This window comes from Tamandua tetradactyla, chromosome 2 (genome assembly GCF_023851605.1).
Source record: "Tamandua tetradactyla isolate mTamTet1 chromosome 2, mTamTet1.pri, whole genome shotgun sequence".
Lineage (NCBI taxonomy): Eukaryota > Metazoa > Chordata > Mammalia > Pilosa > Myrmecophagidae > Tamandua > Tamandua tetradactyla.
The window spans coordinates 1,867,261-1,885,710 of NC_135328.1; the positions used below are offsets into that span (position 1 = coordinate 1,867,261).

General features: G+C 62.4%; 1 protein-coding gene across 1 annotated transcript in view; it reads right to left on the reverse strand.

The window, feature by feature from the left end:
- WNK2 (WNK lysine deficient protein kinase 2) overlaps window positions 1–18,450 on the reverse strand; it is a 130,571-nt gene that overhangs the window by 51,775 nt on the left and 60,346 nt on the right. The window contains 10 exon segments of the mRNA XM_077138321.1: window positions 529–645; window positions 713–881; window positions 1,849–1,898; window positions 2,256–2,552; window positions 4,950–5,992; window positions 7,665–7,826; window positions 8,531–8,672; window positions 9,026–9,181; window positions 11,869–12,149; window positions 14,672–14,963. Coding sequence (XP_076994436.1) covers window positions 529–645; window positions 713–881; window positions 1,849–1,898; window positions 2,256–2,552; window positions 4,950–5,992; window positions 7,665–7,826; window positions 8,531–8,672; window positions 9,026–9,181; window positions 11,869–12,149; window positions 14,672–14,963 — 2,709 coding nt within the window.

Genomic DNA, 18,450 nt, shown 5'->3' on the forward strand with positions numbered 1-18,450 from the left:
CAGCCACGCTGGGCTGACCGCCAGCCGCACACACCTGCGCTGTCCGAGCCCCCGGGAGGGGCCCTCAGGAGGGGCCCTCAGGAGGGGCTCAGCCCAAGAAAACTGCACCAGCCCCGGTCCAGGCACGGCCAGGGGTACATGACAAGGAACTGCACAAGAAACACGCCCCCAGACCTCACGGGGCCCAGTTCGAGGGCACCCCCACTTCTCTTTTCTCCACCAGGTCAAGAGACAGGTGGGGGTCAGCCAGGGCAGTGTAGGAAACACCCCCCTGGAGGAAGCCTTTGTGCTCTGGGACTTCAGAGGGCTCCGCAGACCAGGGACGCTGCTCAAGGTCAGGGGCAGGAGACGTGCTCGGCTAAGGAGCTCCACAGCTACACGGGAGACCCCTGCCCCCTCGCACCGAGCCACAAAGCCAGGGCTGACCGATGCTGCCCAAGGCAGGGGGTCAGGGCTGGGCACAGAGCTGCCCCAGCACACGAAGGCAGCACACGGTCTCCTGGGGGCGACGGCGCCCGACGCACTCACCATGTATGTGGCGATCTCATCAGGCGCATCCCCGTCCAGGTCGAACTTGAAGGTGACCATCTTGTGGTTGTGCGTTTCCAGCTGGCACTCCACCATCTTGTCCCCCGTGTTGCAGACCTGCGGGGCGAGCCGTCAGCACCCGGCAGGGGGGCCCCACGGCACCCCGCGCCCCGCGCCCACTCACATTGAGGATGGTGAGCTTGGGCCGGCTGGCTTTCTCCTGGCGGGAGCGAGCGCGCGCCGACTTACGGTGGTGCTTCCTGGCCGACCTGCCTTCCAGCTTCCCGCTCCCGAGAGCGCTCTCGCAGCCATCGCTCATCTCTCTGCCCGAGGGGACATCAGAGCCCCCGAAGCTGCGTGGGGACGACTGCGTCAGCGGGCCTCTGAGGGGCGACTGCCGGTGGGACACCCAGGAGCTCTGGGGTTTGTGAGACCCACCGCATCGCATCCCCAGCGACCGCAGGCTCTGGGCGTGATGCACGTGGCTGCGGGGGCTCAGCAGGGCTCCCAAGGAGCAATGTCAGGTGTGGATGCGCATGAACAGAAAGGGGGCCCGGCCGGGTCTGGGTGGCTGGGTCAGTGCTGGAGGTCTCCGGGAGGGGCCGGATGCCAAGAAAGCCACAAGGAGACCCTGAGTGCCACCGCGAGCCCAGGATTGCCAGGTGGGAGGAAGCACGGCCCCGCGCTGCCCTGGGCGGGGGGCTCTGAGCAAGGTGCCTGGGGACAGTGGGCCTGCCCCTCCTGCCCTCCTACCCTTCCTTCCCCAGGGCCTGCCCCTCCAGGCCCTCCTGCCCCCCACTGGCGCAGGCGAGGAGAAGCAGGGGCACTGGTGCTGCCGGGCTGTCAGCTTCTCCATCTGTGAAATGGGCCTGACCAGCTCACAGCCACGTGTCCCAGTGAAAACAGGAGACCCGTCTACCTGCCTCCGTTTCCTCCCCGGGGCCCAGGGACTCGAACACACCAGCCACCTGCCATCCCAGCCAACGCCCTGTCCCCCCGCGGTCCACCCCCACGTTCACCTCAGCGCCGTGAGCCAGGGACCCAGAATGCGGCAGGAACCAAATGTGACAGCCAACGAAGCCCGCAAAGGCACTCCCTTTACGGGACCCGGCTAGGAAAGGGGCAACGCCACGCCTCCATCAACTGGAACAAACGTCCCACACTAACGCAAGGACTCAACGATAGAAGGAATATAGGGGAACTGTATTCTGTACGTGATTTTTCTATAAATCTACAGTTCCTCTAATTTAAGAAAAAAGGGGGAGGTAGCCTCAAGGGACCCCAGGGCCTGGGCCCTGCCCGTCCCCACCAGCCACGTACCTTTCACAGCTCTGCAAGAGCCCGGGCTGCCTCTCCAGCGGGGCCTGCACCTGAAACAGACATAGACATCAGCCTGGCTCTCCACTCTCGGGCACACAGCCTCGCGTGTTGCTGGGTGCTGGGGGCCACTGGACACCGCCTCCTTCTACCCCGCCCCCTCAAGCATCTCTGAAAGAGGCCCCGCGGGTCCCGGAGGCTCCTTGCTAGCTTCGCATCACCTCCAAAGGCACGTTTCCTAAGCCCTGAGGACTGAAGGACAATGTGACGTTTTGGAGAGAGGAACGAGGTGAAAACACCGTCGCGAGCCAAGGGCTGCAGGCGCAGGGCCCCGAGAGCCTGGGGTCGGGGTGATGAGAGCAGCAGCTGGAGCCCCCCGGAGGCCGAGCCCGTGGGGAAACGGTGCACACCTCTTGAGCTGGTTCCACAGTCAGCTCGACGGCTGGACAGGGGCCTGCGGGCAGGGAGCCCCCGGGCAGCGGAGGGTGAGCGGCGGGCAGGAGGCCGGCAGGTTGGACCAGCAGGCTCTCAGCAGTCACCACGGAGGGGGCCAGGGCTCCCGAGAACGGTGGCAGGAGCTCAGGGCCAGTGACGGGTGGCAGCATCTCCGGCAGCGGAGGGGAGAGGACGGCCACAGAGGGCATTGGCCCGGGGGGCACCTGTGTGGTGACATCTACCACGTATGGCGGCGGGTGGCCAAGGAGGATCTAGGAGTGCAGGAGACAGGAATATGGGTGGTGCTGCCCTTGGGTGTGCAGCCACAGCGAGCTAGCACCCGCCCATGGGGGTCACTAAAGCAGGCGGAGGCACCTGCGGTGGGGGTGGGGGGGCGAGATGGCACAGGGAGCACACCTGTCACGTCACTCCCACCACCCCAAAGGCCCCACCATGCAACGGTCAGTGTGCAGGCCGAGCAAAAACACAATGGCCCTGCCAGCTTCTACTCTGTGTGCAGGCCGAGCAAAAACACAATGGCCCTGCCAGCTTCTACTCTGTGTGCAGGCCGAGCAGAAACACAACGGGCCCTGCCAGCTTCTACTCTGGATCAACTGGCAGAAGAGAACCTGAGTGCAGACTTGATGAGTTTCTAGCTAAGTCCACTTGAAAAGTCCTAAGTGCAATGCACACGTAGTATCAAACACGGGCGCCCTGCCGCCCCACGCCAGGCCAGCCGCACCGAGTCTATCACACCAGCCTCCGCCTGTCTGAAGTATGCGCAGGGCCCTTTCCGACCCCAGCATATCCTGAGAAAACTCCCTTCCGCTAGGTTAATCTGGAAATGTAAGCTTTATTCTCCCACTTTTCTTTTCTCTTTTTAAAAGGTCTCCAGGAGCACAGGGGTAAAAGGTGGGACAGACAGAGAAGACAGGCCCCAGTGTCTGAGGACAAGCAGAACCCTGTGGAAGGGCACCGGGGAGTCTTTATCAAATTGGGGACGGAGAAGGACGAAAATTCTGAGCAACATCTCAGCCTTCTAGAAATAGGAAGGGACGCTTTTATACATGTTTCCTGACGCAGATACCCTGGAAAGCAACTAAAACTAACATTCTTGGGGAGCGGGGGGACAGAGAAAAGGGAGAACAGCCTGTCACTCGGCTGTAAGCCGGCCAAAGGCATGGGCCCACCCGATGCGGCTTCCAGCAGGGAAACCTTTGGTTGCGGCTGAAGGGACCCTAGGAGACGTGCCCCAGCTTTGTGGCCCCTCAGCGAACACCTGCATCCTCCATGCCCTGAGCGCATGGCCTGAGCCGGGCTGGTGACCGGGACCAGCGACGGCCCACTGGGCAACAGGTGCTCGGGGAGGTACAGAGGAGCCAGGAGCCGGTGGCATGGACACGCCTGCATCCCTCCTCCTTGCCCTAACAAAACAGCACTGACCCTCCATCCAGCTGGCGTTTGAGTCCAAGCAGAGACCTGCTCGGGGACCAGGCGGGCAAGTTCTCGCCAGCCCGCTGGTTCAGGCCTTTCTTGCACTGGTTTTTTAAAATGAAGACCACCCTGCTGACGGAAAACGTCCCTTCCTTCCCAAGAGATGATCTGAACTGGTGCACGTGCCGCGTGGCCGCCAGTCCCAAACCAACGCGGGACAGAGTGGAGGCTTCACAGCAGGCGCCCGGCGCCTGGGGATGGCTCCTCCCAGATACGAATCACAGGAGGTGCTCCGCCTGGCCTTGCAGGCGACCGGGGAGAACCGGGTACCAGGAAGGGCGTCTCGGCAGGACTGAGCCACACGCGGGCGGGGAATACGTGGGCGGAAGTAGCAGGAGCAGGCGGAAAACCGACAGCAGCAGGCCGGCACGGAGCATGCGGGCCGGGAGCATGTGGGCGGAGCATGTGGGCGGGGCAGGGGAGCACGTGGGAGTTACAAGTGCGGGGAATGTGGGCGGGGCAGGTGGGGGAGCATGTGGGCGGGGAGGACGTGGGAGGTACGTATGCGGGGAATGTGGTAGGAGCATGTAGGCAAGGGATGTGGGGGGGATATGGGGGCATGTGGGCGGGAACGGGGGTGAGGAGTGCACAAGCATGAGCAGGCTGTGGCGAACATGCGGGTGGAGAGCATATGGGGGAGTGGGGGGCACCCTAGGCCCCAGGCATGCACTCTAACCCATGGCCGGCGCATGTGCGCACAGCCCTGCTCGCTGCCACTGCAGGGGCGGCCTCAGCTCGCTCCCGCAACGCCAACCCCTAGGCCCACGGCTCCGAGCGCGCCCGGCTCAGCACCCAGCGCTCCTGTCCCTCTAGGGCACTCCCCTTCCTTGCCACCAAGAAGGGCTGGTCCCCGCTCCCCCGCCGCGGAAGCTGTCGTGTGAAGGGCTGACTCTTAGGCCTGGGCCCGGGCCAGGGGCACCGAATCCGGGAGGGCCTGTCGTAGGGGCTGCCCCGCCCTGGGTAGCGCTGCACACACCCGCCTGGCCTCGCCTCCCTCTGCAACACGCCGCCCATGGGGAAACGGCAGCCGAGAGGGCAGCGCTGCCCCTGGCCCCAACCCCCCCCCCCCAACCCGCCCCTGGGTCCGGGGCCGAGAAGGTCCAGGGTCCCGACAGGGCTGGGGCGGTGGAAGGGGGGGCCCCTCGGGCTCTCGGGCCACCCGGCAGAGGCGCTACCTGGGTCCCGGCTCCGGGGGCGGCCACCGGCTCCGGGAGGTGGACGGCGCCGGGCTGGCTGGGCGGCGCGGGGGGCTGGGGCGGCGCTAGCTGCGGGGGGACGGCGCGCAGTGCCTGCGCGTGGAGGGGCGAAGGGGGCACGTCGCCGGGCAGCATCTGCGGGAAGGCGGCCGGGTACAGCGGCTGTGCCACGGCCGAGTGGAGGGACAAGGCCGCCACGCCCTGCGGGGCCACGGCCAGCAACGGGATGGCGCCGGCCGCCGCGGCGGGGGCGGGCACGTTTGGCACGAGAGTCCGGCAGGGCAGGGCCAGGGAGCCCCCGGCGGCGTGGGGCAGCTTGACCGCCTGCAGAGGCAGGACGGGCGCGGCGGGCAGGGGGCCGGCGGGGTGCAGGGGGAGGCTCGGCAGGAGCACAGCCGGCGAGAAATACTGGGGCGGCGGCGGCCCGGGGGCCACGCTGGCGGCCGGCAGGTCGGAGAGGGCGGGGGTCAAGCCATCCGCTCCCGCCAGGGCCGCCACTGGAGGCAGGACGGGCAACGAGGGCATCTGGAAGAGACAAGAGCTTGTCAGTGCGGCCCTCCCCTCGGTGCCTGGGGACAGCGCACAACGCCTTTGAGGTGCTTCTGGGTATCTGCTGCAGCCAAGAGCCCGAGTGCAAAATCCACCTGACACACGTGCAAGCGTGGGACGTGCTTCCCAGTCACAGGGGAAACAGGAAGCTCGGGAAGGGGGCAGCTGCGGAGTCGGCGGGTGGGAGCTTCCCCTTGGCCGGTCCTGGAAGGGCCCCCAGTGCACATGGGCCGTCACAGCTGCTCTGTCAATTTGGTCATTTTGCCCCAGAATGGGCCGGGCAGCCCAGTGGCAGCTCAGACCCCAGGGGCCATTACAGCGACGACAAGGCTTTGAACCCTTTTTCTCATGCCAAGAACAAAATCTACCCAGGTTCAAATTGAAACCATATTCTTCCGGGGAGAGGGGGGCGGGGGGGGTGGATATCCTGGTGAAGCCTGGTCTGCCTGTACCCTCTGTCGGATGAGTGGATGCTCACATGCCACCCAGCCTGGGGAGGGCAGCTTTGGGCTTGTCAGGCCTGGCACAACTGAGCCAAATACCTGAACTACAGTATTTAATTGATCCTTGAGAGTTTTTGTATTTGGCCTCATGAGTTTAGTACGTCAAACATGTCAGAAAGTCCTGCACACGCCTGTGCAACGGCAGGTAGTGGACACAGTGAGTGGACTTTGGTCTACCTGGAAAGCAGCCAAGCCCACAGGCAGTGGCAAACAAGCAATCACACTTTTAGGACTGACATTACATTGGGACAGAGGCCCAGTTAATAAATGAGGCTCACATCAAAGAATGTTTCCCCGCTGTGGGAAACCCATGCCTCAGAAGGAGGCAGCACGTCCTGCGCTGGCACGGCTGGCAGGCCCACCTGCATCTGGACGCTTCTCTGCCGTCCATCAGCGTGGCCAGTGGCCGGGAGACACTGCTGCCGCGCTGGCTACAGCCTCCCCAATTACACACATCAAACCTTCCTACCCGTAGACAGCATCCTCCACAGAAAAGCACTAGATCGGTCTTGCAACTTGGATCTGATGATGTGGGGGACTTATTTTCTTTGTGGTCATCCCCTGGTGACCAGGAACTGCCCAGACTGCCACCTGCCTCCCTAAGAAACACTTTCTCCCGGCCGTGGGGCTGCCTGGGGTACTTGAGTTCCATGGCTTTTATGCACAACCATTTTACGCAAAACCCTCCTGTTTCCTACACTGCACTGTTTAGGTGCCGCTGACCCCTCTGTCCTTGGACCAAACCTTTCCCTATCCCAATGCCAGAGGCGTCCACCCCAAAGCCCAGACAGGCCCTGACACCAGGCAGGTTGCTGGGGAGGGAGTGGTGCTGAGCAACTGCCTCCTGAGCCCCCACCTCCCTGGTCCAAGAGGAAACCTCCACCTCGAGTATTCTCCTGTCCCCAGGAGATGCTGGCACCCAGAAGCCAGTCAGCTCACAACCGAGAAAGCCTGGAGGGGAAGCTGAGGAGCGACCCACCCAGACTGGGAGAGAAAAGTAGGGCTGAAGAATGGAGAGGAAAGCAGCCTGGCAGGGGGAAGTCCCCACTGCTGTCACGGTTAAGTTCACACATCCAGCTGCTTCATGAAGCAAGCACTGGCCTGTTAGCATGCTGGTATTTGTAGACGGAGTTAAATCTACAGTTAGCTAGCTGCATCTACAATCAGCACAGGAGATGGTCTCAGTTACGTGGGGAGTCTCCTCATCCCATTGGTTGGAGACCTTAAAATTGCCAGAACTGAGGAGTTCAGAAGCCAGGAAAAAAAGTTTTTGGTGCAGTCAGCCAGCCTCCCACGGGGAATTTGGACTTGACTTCGGCTTCACATTTATCAGGGTTTCCAGCTCACAGCCTCCCCTGTGGGGCAGCACCTGGGGCCACGTGAGCCCATTCCTTGTACTAAACATGTGTGTATGTACATGCACACATGTCCTGTTGGTTCCATGTCTCTGGAGAAGTCCAGCAAATGCACGTGCACTCATGCTGGGTGGTGTGGGGAAGGCGGGACAAGCAGCCCAGAGCCTGGCAGGGTGAGACGGGGCAGGCTGGTCCCAGGTGTTCCGTGAGGTCCAGGCACCCCCCCATGGCGCGAGCCGTGCCCACCCCCAGGCACATGCGCAGGCGGCCAGGCTGGGTAGCGGTACCTGAGGTGCAGGGGCTGGAGCGAGTGGCTGCAGGGGTGCTGGCGGCATCTGAGTAGGGGCCACCACCTGCGCGGGTGGAGGCAGGTAGGCGGGCAGGGGGGTCGGCGCGGCCAGGACCTGCGGCTGGAGGCAGAGGAGAGGGTGGGGGAGGGCAGCGCCCGCCTAGGGACAGGGAGGGGGCCGGAAGCAGTCAGACAGGACACACAGACACACGTCCTCACACTTTCACACACCCACCACATACCCTCCTCACACGCTCACACCTCTCCCCGCACTCTACCACACACCCTCCTTGCACACACACCTCTCCTTGCACACTCATACCCTACCACACACCCCATGCACACCCTCCTCACATGCTCACACCCCTCCTTGCATGCTCACACCCCCTACACACACCCCTCTTAGCACACCCACCCACCACATACACACCACCATCACACTCGCCACCACCACACTGCAGCTGATTCAGAGCTAGTATCGGGAGCCGAACTGAGCCCCTGACAGGTTCGCTGAGGCCTGAACCCAGGACCCCAGAAAGAGCCTCATTTGGGGACAGGCTGCTACATCTGGAGTCAGGCACGTTAAACGAGCCTCTGCTGGGGCAGTGTGGGCTGAGCCCAGCAGGACTGGCAAAACGAAGTCTGGACAGATGAGAAGGCCATGGATGGCTGGTACGCCACAGCAGAAGCTGGGCGTGAGGCTCAGGAGGGGTCGGAGGCCACGGGGCAGGAAAGAAGGGCGTCCCTGGGGCAGGCCTGCATGGGGTGAGCAGGACAGGTGGGGACACGGATGAGGGAGGGCAGCTGGGGGCTCAGGAGGGCCGGGGCAGGGGGGAAACTGAGGAAGCCACAGGGAGCCCCTGCCTTGGGGTCCCGGGTTGGTTTCAGCAGAGTTCTGAGCCTTGGGGTGAGGGGACCCCACCGGTAAGGGCTCATCTCCGCAGAGGGTAATGAGGTGGGAGAGCAGAGCAGAGGCCAGCAGCGGCCATTCTTCAGGGAGACAGGCCTGGAGCCGAGCCGACAGGGGTGGCGTCAGGGGCCGAGGACCCCCATGGGAAGTCTGTCGGGAGGGAGACCCACTGCCCCTCCCTGCACCCCCCACCCACCTACGTGGCCACTGCCGGGACCAGGCTCCAGAGTGGGGATGGACGAGAACAGCCAGTGCCCAGCCGGCACCCAATGAGCAAGCCCCAGGCCCCCCACCCTGCCATGTGGAGCTGAGCCTGTGACGTCCCCCCCGGGACTGGTTCTCAGCCCCAAGCCCCCACCCACCCATCTGGGCCCTTCAAAGTGGGGCACTGGCCACCCCTCCCACCAAGCGTCCTAGCCAAAATGCTGAGGAAGGGGCACCCAGCTTACCTGCTGGCTGGGGGGTGCCGGCTGGCCTGAGCCCACGGGCATGGGGGCGCTGGGCGTGGGCGGCAGGGGGACGAAGGGCACCGCTGGCTCCGGGAAGTGCTGCTGGGGCAGTGGTGGGTGGGTGGGGGGTGGGACGGGCACAGCTGACAGGCCAGGCTGCAGAGAGAGCCCAGGGTACCTCTCAGCCATGGCCACAGGGGTAGCCCAAGCCACCCCGGCCAGGACTCCTCAGCAGCTGGGGCAGGGGGGGCCTGCGAGGGACGTGCCTCCCGGGAACCCAGCTCAGCAGACCCAGGAGCAATTCCAGCATGGCACAATTCCCTATAGGGTAAGAGCTGGAGCAGACACAGCTTCCGGGAGGGGAAGTTCTGGGACGTCGTACCCACGAAGCATTATGCAGCCATGAGAAAGACCACTTTTATCACGGCTCTGCAGAACCACGGAGGAATGCTTGTTGTAACGTAAAGCAGGGAGACAATACAAAGGTGTATGCTTATTGCCTGCATGACTGCAGCTAGACAAAATGTAAACAGCTAATAGATCAAGGCACAAACATAATATGGCAAGAACTAGCAATGCAAATCCAGAACAGGGCAGAATTATACAGCACAGGCAGGCAAGCAGCAAAATTCAGATAGAGGGAACTCTGAGAGCCGTGTTTCTCAGGAAATAAACCCCAAGGATACAGAGAGAGATCGAGTGTGTGAAAGTCAATTTCAGGTGTCGGCTGACTAGGCTATAGTATCCAGTCGTTCACTCAAGCACTGGCTTGCATGCTACTGTGCAAGCAGTTTGTAAATGAGATTTGCACCTACAATAATCAGCTGATTGCATCCACAATCAACAAAGGCAACTGTCCTCAGCAGTATTGGGAATCTCCTCATCCAATCAGCTAGAGATCTTAAAAGCCAGAACTGAGGGGTTCAGAGGTCATAAGAATTTCTGGGTTGGCTCTCGCTGGACTTTCTAGCCAAGCAGCTACCCCCAGGGACTCTGGACTAAGGACTTCAGCATCACCTTTATCAGAATTTCCACCCTGTGCCCTGCCTACAGGGTTTGGACTTGCCAGCCTCCACACCCCTGTCGGCTCTGTCTCTTTGGAGAGCTAACACGGGAGGGAAGCTCCGGGAGCACTCTCAGCCCGCTGCGGTGTGTGACCCAGCTCTGAACGTGCTCCAAACAGACCCCTGCCAGAGGGGTGGATTCAGAGGGAAGGCTGAGCCCTGGGCACCTGATGCCCGGAACCACTGCTAATTTTTTAGGTGTGATAACATGGTAGTTTTGTTTTCTGAAAGTCCATATCATTTAGAGATACGCACAATTATTTATGGGGGTTTGGGAGTTGCTTCCAAGAAACAGGAATGGGAGAAGCAAATAAGACTGAGCACAAGTCGAGGGCTCCGAGGCTGCCCCGGAGGCGTCCGTATCAGCCGCAGGATGCTGTGCCCCAGGGTCTGCTGGGTGAGGTGCCCATCCTTTCAGAAGCTGCCCTTGGGTGTCTGTCTTTCACGCTTTACGCAAAGCAGCGTGGAGCAAGGCAGACTGGCAGGCAGGCTTGGGAGCGAGGCTCTGCTCTGGCCTGCCCACAGCCATGGGGTGGGGAGCCGGCACCCCTCCTGCAGCCCCGAGCCCACAGCATGGCACACGGGCTCCCGGGAGCCGCAGCCACTCCGGCCTCTGCCAGGCAGGCGTGGGACACCCAGACCCGCAGGGACAGAGGGCTCAGCTCCTCTGAGAACCCAGGGGCCACCTCCCTGCGGCCAGGACTTCGGGAAACATGTTCCTTTCTGCAGAGTTACTAAAAAAACATCAAAAAGAAAAAACAATGCCCAGTGCCATGCTCCCCTCGTCCAGCATTTTCCACTTTTCAGCTGCTGTGCTCCTTTCCCCTGTCCCTACAGACACCTTCACAGCTGTCCCCACGCAGGATGCCCTTTCACTTCGCTTCTCCAGCATCCTTACAGACCGCATTTCCCCATTTCCCGCCCTATGATCTTTAACAGCTGCTTAGTATTTGAAGGAGACATGCTGAGTGTGGGCTGGCATTCCCTCAGAGCTGGGCAAAGGGGAAGAGTTGGATGTTTTGTGACTGTAGGGAACGCTTTTTTGGCCACCACTATTTAATTTCCTGGGGCTGCCATAACAATGTGCTGAGAACCATGGAATCGGGACACGGGCAGGGGCTGGAAGGATGTGGGGCGCTGGAGAGAGAAGGCCTCGACGGCAGCACAGCGGCTGGTGGGAGCTCAGCCCTGGAAGGAAAACCCGGCAGGCTGGACGCTGCAGTCAGCCCCTCCCTAGGGGGAGCACAGGGGGAACGTGCACCGAATGCCACCAGACACACAGCCGGAAGGCGGGGGCGCAGGTGGATGGGACAACACGGGGAGGGGGACACGGGAGGGGGGACATGGGGAGATGGAAGCAAAGCTGGAGCCAGGTGTGGGGGGCTGGAGCCCAGTGTGGGAGGCGGGGCTCAGGAGAGGCCAAGAAGGGTTTTCCTCCAGGCTTTGGGGGGGCATGGCTCCCCGACACCCTGCTTTCAGGTGTCTGGCCTCCAGAGCTGGGAAACGATAATAAACCGGCTTGGGTCTGAAGACACCAGCCGTGACCCTGTCCCAGCAGCTGTCGGGAACGGGCTCGACCCTCCACAACGGCGTAGAGTGATTTCTCAGGAGCCCAGGATGTGGCGGGTGACGGGGGGTGGGGTCACTGCTCCTGGGCCCCTATTCCTTGGGGGGGTCCGGGGTCACACTTCCCCCACCTCAGCGGGTCCCCGCCGGCCACCCCCCTCAGCAGTTCTCCCCCCCGTGAGCTGAGGCCCACAGTGCTGACCACACACTGACCGAGGACTCAGGGTGTCCAGCCAGGCCCCCCCCCAGGTCCCCACCCTCACTCGGGGTGGGCCTTTGGTGTTGCTTTGTTTGGGGGGGACTCACCACAGGGGGCGGCTGGAAGGCGTGGGGGGCTGGCAGGCTCTGTGGGGGGGCGGGCGCCTGGCTCAGGGGGGGGCTGTAGGCCGGGCCGGCGGGCAGGGCCTCGGGCAGCGAGCTGTAGGCACCCGGCTGGCTGCTCTGCGAGTCCGAGTACACCGTGGAGCCCTGGCCGCTGTCGCGTGTGCTGTCCGCTGCAGGGGAAAGCCGCTGCTCAGGGCCACAGCCCGCCAGAGGGGACACGCCCCGACCCCACGGGGGGGACACGCCCCGACCCCACGGGGGGGACCCCACCCCTGACCCCACGGCCCCCACATGGGGGTACCACCCAGGCCCCACAGGGGACCCCGTCCCAGACGCCATGACCTGCCACAGGGGTCATGCCCAGACCCACAGCCCCGCCCCGGGCACCCCAGTTGTGCCCCCAGAGCGTGGACACGCTTCCCCACAGCCCCCCTGGGGCCCTGGGCGCCATCCCTGCCACGGCTGGCTGTGGGCACCCGCAGTCGGCAGACAGGCATCACCTAGGTGGTCCCTGGGGAGTCAGCCTCACTCCTCGGGCCACAAAAAATACGAATAAAAAGCCCTTTTCACAGCTGCATTTGGGTTTACTGTGCCAGATTCTAAAAGCTCCACTAACATTAGGACTTGCCACCTAAGAACACCAAGCCACTTTAGAGTGTCAACGTGGGGCCCTTTCAAAATTTAAGAAAAAATGAAGGAAATCTTGGTGACCCTGCATCAGTGTAATTCCTCCCAGCCACTTGAGAGAACTAACTGTAACCCAGGAAGACACTGGAAACGTTGCGTTTGCGCAAAACCAATTAGACAAATGGCTGTGGTTTTATTGAGCTGACTGGTAGCCACTTTACTTAGAGAGGAAGGAGAGAGAGAGAAGAAAAGGAGAAAGAGGGAAGGAAGCAGGGGGGGGGGATAAAAAGGGGAGGGGGAGAAAAGGAGGGGGAGGGGAAAGGAGGGGGGAGGGAAGGAAAGGGAAGGTAGGAAAGGGGGGGAAGGAGGAGGAGAAGGAGTAGGGGGGAAGACAGTGTGTACACACCTGATGAACTTAAAGAAAAGCACACACAATTTGAGTGTCCACCCTTGTGTGAGCGGAGCGGTTCCACTGTGCCTTAGTGGCCAGGCCATGGTCAGCCAGGCCCACTCCCCACGGGTCCCCTGCCAGGTGAACGGCCCTGCAGCCCTCCCCACACGCCTGGTCTGCGCGTCTCACAGAGACCAGGGCTTCGGGGGAATTGGTCCTCAAGAATTCCTAACTTTCCATGCTACTCAGGAGTCTCAAATTTCTGGATTCCTGTCAGCACTCTCTCCAAGTTGAGCAGCAAAAACAAGAAAAAGGGGTGGGATTAGCCTGACCACAGGGAAAAACGAGGAGATGCTGCGGCCACACACGGAGGCGCCGGCCTGTGCCTGGGAGGGCACATCCCGGGTGGATGCACAGCTCTCCTTCTCCTCGTGGGCCACGGGGCTGCCCCTATGCCGCCGGGCACTGCAGGGCCCGGGATGGGGGGGCACTGCAAAGCACTGCAGAGTAGCTGTCCCCACGGGTCATGGGCGCGGGGCTGGGCCACCAGGCAGGGCTGCCATGGAGTCGCGCCCCCCCCCCCAGCAGCAAGATATATTTCCCTGGACATCTTAGTTTGGACATTTTTATAGGCTTAGAACCGGCAACTTTTTATTTTATAGGTAAACTGGCAACTTATTAAATACCCTTTTAAAAGCCATTCCATTTCTGGTATGTTACATTCTAGCAACTTACAAACTAAAACAAATATAAATAAGTAAAAACATTAAAAAAAGAAAAAACTCTAATTTTAGGTGTTGCATGAAAATTGCACAGAATCATTCTAAGGTATATCAGAAACTGCATCAGCTTACAGAGAAGGCCCACCTCTGCATTTAGCTCTGTCAATTCATCATCAAGACCTAATTTTCTCATGGTGGGTCAAACCTGTATATCTTACCTCAAGTTGGAACATCTTTCTAAACCCCAAGGACAACCAAAGAAGATCTCTTAATTCTAGAAACCGTTTGGCCAACAAGGAAGTGATTCAGAGACAGAAAACCTTTTCCTACAAAAAGCTGTTGCTCTTTGATTTAATTTCTGAACTAAGCAGACCACAAAGCTGGGATGGAGCAATTTGATTCTCCCAAGCAGACCCAAGCAGTGGAGTGGGACAGGTAGGAGGCCAGGCCGTCTTGAAGCCAGGGGCCGCTCATCTGAACTTAAACAGCCGTCTCTGAAGAACTTCCAGCTCTTTCAATGATAAACAAGGACGTGTGGATTTAGTGTGGACAGCCTACTCCAGTCTTTCCACGGGGCAGCCTGAGGCCACCACCCAGGCAGACGGCCGGCCCCGTCACTGCGCTGTTCTCAGATGGGCTGCAGACACCCACCCTCCCCTCCTCCACCGCCGGCCCAGCCTGGGGGATGCTGGGGGCAGCAGGGGCACGTTTTCCGGCTGCATTTGCAGGAGAGACTAGACTGTTTTCAGAGGGTCACAGATGAAGCCACGTGCACGGGGAGATCTGTCTTAAGGACATAGCTAAGGGGCTCACAGCTTAGCCAAGAGAACCAAAATGACCCCACCAGACCCACTCTTAGGCTCCCCCAGCCCCCCCACAGGTTTTCCCCCAAGGCCCCCGCCAGGCCCCCCACCAGGCCTCTAGGCACCCCCAGGCCCCGGGCAGCACTCACACGCGAGGGACGTGGCGCTGGCGGGCAGCGTGGGCAGGAAGAGGTGCTGGTCAGCCTCGGGCTCCTCGGGCTCTGGGGGCCCCGGTCCCCCACCCTGCGTGTGGTATGTCACCTGGACCTGCAGGGGGGCCTGGGGGCCCCGGGCCCTGTCAGGGCTCCCCATGTCCCGCGGCTCCTGGGACCGCAGGGCTGGCCAGGTCCGCTCCCGCCGCCACTGGATCAGCGCCACCCGGTCTCGGATCGACTTGGCCACAATCTTGACGTCGCTCTCATGGAAGAACCCGGAATCCACCTGCGAAGGGAGCCAGCCGTGGGGCGGCAAACCGGGGACCACCAGCCCCTGCCCCAGGGGTCAGCCCAGGGGTCACCAGCCCCCGCCCCAGGGTCGTCCTGGGGACCACCTCCCACCACCCCTGCCGGGTGGGCGCTGCACAGGGGGTCCCAGGGAGGCCTTCCCGGCCGATCCGCAGCTACGGGAGCTGTACTGCAGGGCCCGGGTGCACCTCCCGCCCTCGCTGGGCCGCGAGGCCCCGGGAAAGGTGCCGTGCCTGCGTGAAGTAGCGCCAGTCCCCACCAGGGACAGCACGCAGGTGCGCAGGGCAGGGCTGGGGGGGGGCCACACCCAACCGAGCTTCTCCCGCAGGCCCCGAGCAGAGCCCCTGCCCTCCCGCATCCCGGCGGCCCCCACCGAGGTCTCCTCCCGGCGGGCAGGAGGCCGGCTCTCCTCCACGGCGTCCTGGACAGCACCCTGCGGCCAGCACGCCCAGAGGGAGGACCCCGGCATGCAGGTGGGAAACGGGAGGGCGAGGGAAGGAGGAGGCGCGCGAGAAGGGGGCGGCGCGCAGGAGGGGCCGACCAGCCCGAAACTGACGTCGCGGCGCACGGGGGCATCTGTAGAGGAGCTCCGCGGCCGCCAGGACAGCGCCGGGAGTGGCCGCGGCAGGGCCGACTCTTCTCGCCGCCTGGGCCCTCCTGGATGGGCGGTGGGCGGTGGCGTGAGCTGGGCTGGAGCTGGAGATTCCATGTGCACCTGTGTCCTCAACAGACACTACAAACGAGGGCAGCCGTGCAGGGCGAGCGTGCGTGCGGCACGCGGGGGTCAGGGGCACATGGGGGTCGGAGGTGCAGACACAGGGGCAGGGGATGACCACAGTGCTGCCTGCGCAGCTGTGTGAGGCTTCTATGAGCCACTGACTGGGCACTGGGCTAGTCTGTGTCGTGGGGAATGTATCTCAATAAAATTGCGTTTCAGTAATTTAAAAAAGGGCATAGGAGACAACCCAAAGGGCCCCGGGCTGGCCAACCCTGGAGCAGGATGAGCATCACGGGACAAGGAACCAGGACGGGTCTAAGCTGTATGGGCAGGGGCCCTTGCTTGTAGTTTGCAGCAGGAGGGATGACAATCATTCGCAATGGCAGGAGCGCTAGGTGCTGCCTCTAAGGCTAAGTTATGAAAAGATAGGAGAGAAAGGAAAAAGAGAAAAGCCTGCAGCTTCCGTTTGGGGCACGTCTGTCTGTCTGTCTCAGGGCTATGGGGGCCACAGGCCGAGGAACAGGGGTCTCTCACCAAAGCCAGCGGCCGAGGTGCCCCAGAGACCCAGATCTCCAATGCACCCCGGGAGAGTGGGCCAGGAGCCATGCGAGGCCGCCCAGAGAGCACCCCCGAAACGCGTGCTGCCGGCGGGGGTGCTGCTGAGTGAGATGGAAAAACCAGGAGGGTGCGGGCAGAGTGGGGAGGATTCTGAAGGAAACAGGGTGTCCCACGCCTGTCCAGGGGGTGAAGGACCAGTGGGCCGTAAGACACAGGCTCCCACATGGCCTCCATCCAGGGCCCAGGGACAGGCAGGCACTGGGCACCCCCAGGTGGACGCAGGGAGAACACAGCTCTGCTCTCGGGACACCTCTGCCACAGACACACACCCCGAATCTAACCACAGAGTACCGGCCGCACTCTAGACTGAGGGACAGATCCTGACAACCGGCCTGTGGTCCTCAGAAGTATCCAGGCCCAAGTCCAGGGCAGACCAAGGGAGCCTTCCCGAGTGCTGGAGACAAAGGGACAGGGCACCTGATGCACAGAGGCCGGGCCAGGTCTGTCGGCGGTGCCTGGCACGGTGGGATGAGAGCAAGGAGGCTGGGGGCGCGGGAGGGCGCAGGCCACGCTGGGAGAAGCAAGCGGGAAGGGTGCTGAGGGGACCCACCAGCTCGCCAGCCACCTGTTCTCAACCAGCTCAGGATCAAAAACTGTCCCTTGCCGTCAACTTGCAACTTCTGAGTACAGCTGTGGTTATCTCAACATTTTTCCTTAAAAAGGGAGTTCTGTTTGGCCATGAGAAGGCCCCCAGGGAGGTGTGGGGAGCCCCGCAGGACACTGACCTGCGCCACTGCTAGGGCTCAACACCCACCTGCAAACCCCCTTCCGACAGGGCCACCAAGCCCAGCACAGGCCAGAGAACAGCCCCCACCCCCGACGGGCTATGCACATAGGCTGGGGGCCTGCAAGACACCCACGACTTCCAGCCTCAAAGTCTAGGGACGCGTGCAGGGGAGGAGCGCGAGGCGTGCAGGGGGGCGGGGCGCAGGGAGGGGGGGCGGGGCGCAGGGAGGGGGCGTGCGGGGGAGGAGCGCGAGGCGTGCGGGGGGGCGGGGCGCAGGGAGGCGGAGGCATAAGGGGGGACACTTGGGGGGTGGCTGGCCCCCACCACCCTGACAAGCGCTCCCTGTGAAGCAGAGACGCTCTCCCAAGGCGCAGGCCCCTTTGTGTCCACGCCCCGGTAGGTCCTGGCCAGAGAGCCCCTCCCCTGCCCGCAGCCCTCGCGGTGGGGGCCTCGCTCGCAGACACCAAAGGCTGCCGGAAAAGCTGCGGGGCTTCCCGCCAGCAGGCCGGCCAGCACGGCTATTTTCTGCCACTGCCCCACATCCTGCGGCCTATTTTAATTGCGTCTCGTCTTCACAGCCACCCCGTGTTCCTTTCAAGGTGCGCTTCCTATTTTATCCTCGCTAATGTCACGCTGAGCCACCTTTTATGCTGTTCCAGCATCTCTGCGCAGAGGCCGAGAAGGTGCAGGGAAGGGCCGGCTCCGCCTGTCCCGTGCCCCCTCCTGCCCACCTCCCACCTCCCGACCTGCGCTGTCCATCTCCCTACCCACAACTCTGCACCCCCCTCTCCCATGCCTGTGTCCCCGCGGGCAGCCTCCCTGGGAGCTGGCCATAGAGGGAGGGGAGCTCTGCACGGCACCCTCCCAGCCTTTAGGTTCCTCTGAGGGCCCGAGGTCGCCAACACCTACACCTGTGACCCAGGTCTCCAAGAACCAGGGCAGGCCTGGGCCGAGGGGGCACACCGGGGTCCTCACCGCGTTAAGGGTGAGGCTGGCTTCTCCAGGCGACCATGGACACTGGCCTTTCCTGGTCCTGCAATGCGACCACATCTCAGAGGGTCTGCTCCATCTCAGGCAGAGCTCCCGGGCTACGGGGGTAGGACCCAGGGAGGCCCCTGAGCACTGCAGGACAGACTGGAGGCATGGCAGGCAGCAAAGGGCCTGGGGGCTCCGCGGGGCAGCCTGTGCATCGGGCAGATCGCAGATCGAGTCAAGGGCCCGCGAGCCCAGCCCCGGGGGCGCCCGAGGGGCTGGGCGCAAAGCGGAACGGTGGACACTGATGGTGTGCTTTACCGGCCTCCTTTAAGTGGACATAAGTTATGAGCCCCCTCCTGCATGAGTGATGTATCTCATGGGTGACACATTTCACAATGAAAAAATGGCCAAAAGGAGATAGAAAGA